This window comes from Columba livia, chromosome 10, assembly GCF_036013475.1.
Source record: "Columba livia isolate bColLiv1 breed racing homer chromosome 10, bColLiv1.pat.W.v2, whole genome shotgun sequence".
NCBI classification, from domain to species: domain Eukaryota; kingdom Metazoa; phylum Chordata; class Aves; order Columbiformes; family Columbidae; genus Columba; species Columba livia.
In genome coordinates, this window is record NC_088611.1 from 15,858,652 (window position 1) to 15,866,181 (window position 7,530).

At 43.4% G+C, this 7,530-nt stretch overlaps 1 protein-coding gene across 1 annotated transcript; it reads left to right on the forward strand.

Annotated features, from left to right (window-relative positions):
* The first annotated feature begins 229 nt into the window (after positions 1-229).
* Positions 230-6,653, forward strand: PSMD6 (proteasome 26S subunit, non-ATPase 6). Its single transcript, XM_065075549.1, has 8 exons — positions 230-470; positions 1,483-1,688; positions 2,214-2,359; positions 3,193-3,412; positions 3,521-3,629; positions 4,645-4,813; positions 6,128-6,205; positions 6,353-6,653. Exons 1-8 carry the CDS (start codon positions 326-328, stop codon positions 6,447-6,449), a joined length of 1,170 nt encoding a protein of 389 aa, XP_064931621.1. The 5' UTR covers positions 230-325; the 3' UTR covers positions 6,450-6,653.
* The last annotated feature ends 877 nt before the right edge of the window (positions 6,654-7,530 follow it).

Genomic DNA, 7,530 nt, shown 5'->3' on the forward strand with positions numbered 1-7,530 from the left:
GCCTCTCTACCTACACGGTGCATGCCCAAGCCCAGAGCCCGCACATCACGCTCAGACCCATAGCTATGGCCATCGCTCCCTTATAGCCCGCACCCTCCCTACGGAACGCACTGCGCACGCCCGCCGCAGAGCGCGTACCACCCCGCAGACTCGAAGGCACCGCCCCGCGCATGCGCGTCTCCCTCCGCACATGCGGGCCTCCGGGACGGCAGGGGGCGCTGCGAGGCGGAAGCGCGCCGCCGTTTCCGCCTGTCGCGGCTGAGTCACTGGGCCGCGCCGCCGCCGCCACCGGAGCCGAGCTGCCCCGTCCCGTCCCGCCGCCACCATGCCGCTGGAGAACCTGGAGGAGGAGGGGCTGCCCAAGAACCCCGACCTCCGCATCGCCCAGCTCCGCTTCCTCCTCAGCCTCCGGCCCCGCGCGCCCGACCCCGCGGCGCGCGAAGAGCTGATGGCGGCCGTGCGGCTGCACAGTGAGTGTGGCCTCTGGGGCGGGTTGTGTCCGGGTGTGCGGGGCAGGGGGCTCGGCCTCCCCCCGCCAAGCTGGGGCGGCTCTGCCTGTCCGAAGGCACGAGTGTGCAGGCAGGGAGCGGGTCTGGCCGTGATCGTTGATCCCTGGGGCCGTGTGGAACGGGGGAGTGTTTGTAGAGTCGGAGAATCGTTGTGGTTGGGGGGCACCCTCGAGGTCGTCGAGTCCAGCCGATAAGCTCAGACTGGCACTAAGCCACGTCCCTATGAACCTCGTCTACGCATGTTTTAAACCCCTTCAGGGATGCTGACCCCACCACTGCCCTGGGCAGCCTGTTCCAATGCCTGACAACCCTTTCCGTGAAGAAATTTTTCCTAATATCCAATCTAAACCTCCCCTGGTGCAACTTGAGGCCATTTCCTCTTGTCCTGTCACTTGTTACTTGGCAGAAGAAACCAACCCCCTCCATGCTCCAAACACCTTTCAGGTAGTTGTAGACAGTGATAAGATCTCCCCTCAGCCTCCTGTTCTCCAGGCTGAACAGCCCCAGCTCCCTTGTCAGACTTGTTATCTTGTGTGTGTGCCCAGTTCCCAGGGGCATGGAGCAAAGGAGAACAGGGAGTGCTAGGGGTCACTTGGGGTAGGGAGGGTTTGGACACATCAGGGTGGTGCCATGTCCCCAGCTTTAGCCACTGTTACATAGTGCTGCTTTTTAAGAGGTAGGAGTTGAGCACCAGGGTCCAGTGTGCTCAGAGTCATGTAAATAGTAAGGGAAGTGCAAGTGGGAGAGGTGGAAAAAAAGCAGAGATAGAAAAGAGTCAGCAAAAAGAAGCGTCACAGGCAAGGCCTGCTGAAACACCAGCTCTGCCATGTCTGGTTTTAATAGGTACCTGATCATAGAAGGGATGTAGCTGGCATCGACAGTCGGTCGTGTTGTCCTTCAGCACTCTGCTCTAGAAACACGCACGCACTGGTTGCAGCAATTAATCGCAGAACCCTTCCTGTGTTTCTTTCAGATATGGCTCCGTATTATGAAGCTCTCTGCAAGTCTCTGGAATGGCAGATAGACACAGATCTGCTGAACAAAATGAAGAAAGCTAATGAGGAAGAATTGAAACGTCTTGACAACGAATTAGAAGATGCAGAAAAGATCTTGGGGGAGAGTGAAATCCGGGATGCAATGATGGCCAAAGCTGAGTACCTGTGCAGGATTGGGGACAAGGTGGGTTCATGGCAGAGGCTTTGTAGACTCCTGTTAAAAACACTTCATTGTAATCCTCTTGCCTGGACAGGCTCCAGTGAGCACTGGGTGACTTACAGTGTGTTTTCTCTGTGGCACGATTCAGATATGGGCAGAAAATAGGGGAGGGTGTTACTGAAACATAAGTTATCTAGGGAAAAAAAAAGGAAGTAGCCCTTGAAAGAAAATATATTTTCTATTTGCAGGGTTATTTTTCACTTTCCTTGTGTTTTTAGACTTTTCTAAGTTGTTTACAGAGTGTAACTGAAATTACAGAGTACATTTTCATAGTCCTTAGATTTAAAAGATATATGAGGATCAGTGCTTTTAACTTTATTTAAACTCTGATTCTTTGAGATTACTCAGAATACATAATGTTAAAGTTCCCTAAGAAACTAATGAAGTCACAACTATCAGCAGAAGACAATGCGTGTACTTACTACAGACATTTTGTAAATATTCTGGGTGCTTTTAACATTCTTACCATAGAAAATGCTGTCTTGCTAGGAGGGAGCTCTGACTGCGTTCCGCAAGACTTATGACAAAACTGTGGCACTGGGGCATCGTCTGGATATCGTGTTCTATCTTCTAAGGATTGGCTTGTTCTATATGGATAATGACCTCATCACACGGAACATTGAAAAGGCAAAAAGGTACCGCTTGGGTTCTTTGAGTGCACCAAAGCACTTTCGAGACAAAGTTTAACAAAAGAGATGGAAGATAAATACCTTGCTGTCAAGAAATGACTAAGACTGGTTGTGAGACAGAATCACAGAGTGATGGGTGCATGTTACCTTGTACAAGAGAGCTTCCTGTTTCTGGATTTTTTTATATGAGAGGGAAAAGAAAACAAACAGTAATATTTTGTGTCAGCTATTTTCTAGCAGCTGACTTGATTTTAATTTCTAGCCCACACCCCTGCTCCCACATTTCTGTTCTGTCACTGTTGGAAGACAAATAACTTTGGCTGTTATTAGGTTGTACAATAAAGCGTAGTGCAGGATTGGCAGCAGAATCCAGCTGCTCCCAATGCATCCGGCTGGCTCTGTGAAGTGATATCTTTTCCTTTAGAAGCCAGAGCCCTTTCTCAGCACCATGTGTTTCGGTGCAAAAGTGGCAACTTTTTAATTTCCTCTGTTCTGCTAGTTGGATGGCTTAGATTTTAGCAGCATAGGCAGTGGAAATATGTTGCCACAGCTGAGGTTGACAGTACTATTTACCTGCACATTTCAAAAGACTGTTATCACAACCTTAGCTGCTATAAACTTTTCCTTTCAGTTGAAACTTGCACTGTGCAAAAGTGTCTGGCCTCTCCTGTCCCAAGGAAGCCACTTTCCTACCCGAGAGGTGTATATACAAACTGTAACATAACATGTTATTCTTTCTCTAATCACATGGTATCAGTTGGTTTACTGTACTTACTTACTTACAACTTACTACATAACACATTTACATAAGTAAATATTTCATTTTGTTCTGTTTTAAGTCTAATAGAAGAAGGAGGAGACTGGGACAGGAGAAATCGTCTCAAAGTGTACCAGGGCCTTTACTGTGTAGCTATTCGTGATTTCAAACAAGCAGCAGAGCTCTTCCTTGATACCGTTTCAACGTTTACATCCTATGAACTTATGGATTACAAAACGTTTGTAACATATACAGTCTATGTCAGCATGATTGCACTGGACAGGCCTGACCTGAGAGAAAAGGTAAGGAAAGCAGATGGAAAGACCGGTTCAAACAGACACAGCCTTTCTTTAACATTTTTATCTCTGGGCTGAAAATGATGCCATTTAAATACATTTGTTTGCTTTCAGGTTATTAAAGGAGCAGAGATTCTGGAAGTCTTACACAGTTTGCCAGCTGTACGGCAGTATCTCTTTTCGCTGTACGAATGCCGTTACGCTGCTTTTTTCCAGTCATTAGGTAAGGCTGTGTTCTTCTCTACAATACTATTGCAGGTACTTCAGTTATTTCTTTCAAATCATCCACAACTTTCAGGGAGTAGCTGCAGTCTAAAGCTACTTTATGCAGGGGAAAAAAAACAAGATTCTTTTTTTTTTAACAGTGACTTAAAATTTGCAGCTGTTTGATTTTTCAAGCAAACCAACCAACCTTTGCATCCAGTGAGCTTTCAAAAGGTCCCATCTGATTAGGTGGGAAGGCATTTTGAAAATGGTTTTGTAACATTGTCTCACCTGAAGAGACAGGTCAGATGGGAAAGCTCTAAAGGGTTTTATGCTTGATAGAAATTATATGACCTGTAGTCTAAAGGCCCCAAAATCTCAACCTGTAAGATAAATGCCAGTTCTCAGACTGCTTGCTTTTCTTCTGTGAGATTTTAGAATACAAGAAAATAAGATCCCTTCAGTTTGTGGTAGGTTTGGCCTGCTGAGATTAAGAGCTAAGGGCGACATTTCTCTATTCCTGACCCTCTCACTAGCTGAGAACAGGAGAAAAAGTTATTTCAGTGCCTTGAAATGCTTGTAACTAATTTAAGAGCTAGTAGCAGAAAGGTAATGGTATTTCCTTAGGCAGCTTTGGGTAACAATGTTTCTTCAAGTAGTTACATCCCCAGTACTGCTGGTTCCCAGCACCACGCTGCTCCTGTGGGACAGCAGATCCCAGCACTTGCCCTCTGGGAGGTGGTCGCGTAGGAGCAGGAGGGGGAACCAACACCCTGAAAGGAGGATTCGCTGCTGACAAACAGGGTCATTAGCTTTGCCACAATCTTGTTTGCATGTTATTGCTGTTTCTGGTTCTAGAACTGATGCGGATTATACGAATTTCTCTTCAGTGTAAAATACCTTTCAGATTCTGAAGTATGTAAGAATACAATACTGTTACGTTCACACTGATTACGTATTAACTGGTGTTCTGTGTTTCATTTACTTAACTGATATTTTACATTTCTTAGATATTACTGACTTTTTTTTCCTAGCTATTGTAGAGCAAGAGATGAAAAAGGATTGGCTGTTTGCACCTCACTATCGATACTACGTACGGGAAATGAGGATTCACGCGTATAGCCAGCTCCTAGAGTCTTACCGGTCATTGACACTGGGATACATGGCAGAAGCATTTGGAGTCAGTGTAGAATTCATAGATCAGTAAGTTATTTGGCTTTTTAAGTTCATAAAGATCTCACTTTACACCTTGTAATTATTTATGATGATCCCGTTATGAATATATTCTACTTTGATTTTAAACATGCCAAGTTACATTTCTATGGAAGAGCTTGGCTGAATTTAAGTGAACCTTATGTTTCAGTAAAGAAAATAATTTAATTGCATTTTCTTATGACAGCTTTTCCAGTGTATCTTTCACTATAAATGCCATGTGAGAACGTAGTCTTTTATTAGTAACTTTTTATAGTGCTTTATCTATTGACCTCCATGTGCTATGCAACTTAGGATTTTGGAGGATGACTTAATTCACAACTATACAAAAACTTAACTATTACAACTTTGGGGATCTGTACCCCAAAAGTCTCCTCCTTTAGTTTTGTTTTCTTTCTAGTACGTGGACAGGATCTGCTGCTTTTCACTTAAATCAAACATAGACTGTGGTCTCAATTTGTAATTCTTTTCTAGGGTAAAACAAACATATTCAGATCATGATGAGAACTGTCTCGGAGTGAGAAATTGACTTTTTCTCTATGTACATGAAACAGTTTGTGTCAAATGCCTTCACAAGAGTCATTCTTCTTTCATAGAGAGGTTTCAGATTTTCCCACAGAGAAAAGTGTTACAGAAATATGAATACTGCTTGAAATATTCAGAAATTAATTAATAGGGGTTTCAAGATAAACTAAATACCATTCAATTCAAAGGTAAATGTTTTAAAGTCATACTATTAATAGTTCTTATGCATCCAGTCATTTATTACTAGTTGTAACTTGTCTTACTGTTGATCAGAGTAATGTTTTCTTCTACCATCAGTCATATACTGTGGACCACCAGCTGATTAAGCAAAATAATGATAATTAAAAAAGCAGCATATTGAGAGCTACTAGAGAGTGGGGAGCTCTTAAGAGACTTATCTAATGGACACACTGGCATGAAGGTATTTACCTCAGGCCAAATTCCAAATAGGCACAGGACATGCCTGCTGCCTCTGAGCTTGAAGAGCAGTTGATGCTCAGCTGAGTGATAAATTGCACTAACTCAAGTATGACACTTTGGCCTGAGAAGAAGGTTCTAAGAGGTTTTGTATGCAGATCGCTAGAATGATTATTCTTTTGTGTAATGTCCACGCTTTAATAAGATGAGGATGCATAAGATACCTTATGAAAATATATAGGCTGTTGTTTCAGAAATACAGAGTGGTGACACTGTTGTTTCGTACCAGCAGGTTCAGTGCTGGTAGGCCGACAAGTCCTTGGTGAAACATGATTTAACTGCCTTTTTCTCTTCTTTACTTAGGGAGCTTTCAAGATTTATTGCAGCTGGGCGATTACATTGCAAAATAGACAAAGTAAATGAGATTGTAGAAACTAACAGGTATGCTATCACTTCCTCAAAATTGTTTGTGACTGCCCTGTTGAATTCTATACATTTTTATATTTATTACGCTTATTAGACAAGTGCACTGGTGTAAAACGTATTCTCAATTCTAAACCTTTTTTTTTCTTTCCCCACAATTCCTAGGCCTGATAGCAAGAATTGGCAGTACCAAGAAACCATCAAGAAAGGAGATTTGCTGCTAAACAGAGTTCAGAAACTTTCCAGAGTAATTAATATGTAATTTTTTTAATGCAAGGGAATGCAAAATTTAGATGTTTAAAACATTTTGGAAGTAACCTATAAATATATTGTATAACTTGGTATACTGTAGGTAAAAAAACTACTAGCGAGAGAGGTAGAGTTTTTACTTTCCACCTCATTATGTAAACGATGTTCTCTTTTGGTGTATGGACCCCAGTTCGTTTATTAAATGTATTATACAGTTGGTGATCTCTTGTAATATACTTTGTTCCTTTACTCGACTGTGTATACAGCATTCAATATTTAATAGCAAAGCAGGGTCAAGAGCTGTGAACAGAGAGAACTGGCTTCTTTAAGGATTCTGTATTTGAATCAAAGGTGAAAGGAATCAGTTGCACAATAGTAAAGTAGCCAAAAAATTCTGTTGAGATAGTGTGCTGCCCAGCCAGCACGAATTCTTGTTACAAGAGGATTACAGCTTGAGGGAGAAGGAATAAGGATGAAGCAGTAACATAACCACGAAAACTGTAAGGACTACAACTTTCGGAACATTTTTCTCTTAAGTAGCCTCTCCTTTATAACTACCTTTTTGCTAGCTGTTGAAAAGAAAGTTGGCACATTAGCAAAGCGTTAACAGTTGAAATGACTTCTGTTAGATTTGCAGATGTCAAAACGATGGTAGGAGCAGTGGAAGATACTGTTGCAGTTTGACACAATTGATCAAATACTGTAGGGGGTTACGGTTTCTGTCTTCGCAGCTGCTGAGGAATAAATGTTCCAAGTCGGCTGCTGCCATGCTGATGACACACGGTCTCTGGCCGCAGCAGAGCCTACGGCCGCAGCTGTTCACCCCTCTGCTTTGGCTTGCAGTTTCTTTTTTCCTCCTAAAGTCTGTGACTTAGCTCTGTTGGCTGTTTGATGCCACGGCACTTAGCAACAGGATCCCTTTACTGTCTATATTCAATGCGACTTCTCGCGCTTGAAGTAACCCCAACAGGTAGCTGTGCCCACAGGGTGACCCTGACAGTTGGAGGCGACCACCCAGCAGCCAGAACAGCTGGATGTCACCTGCCTGCTCCTCTTGCGGGGACATCACAGGGCACCTCCTGTCTCTGGGTCAC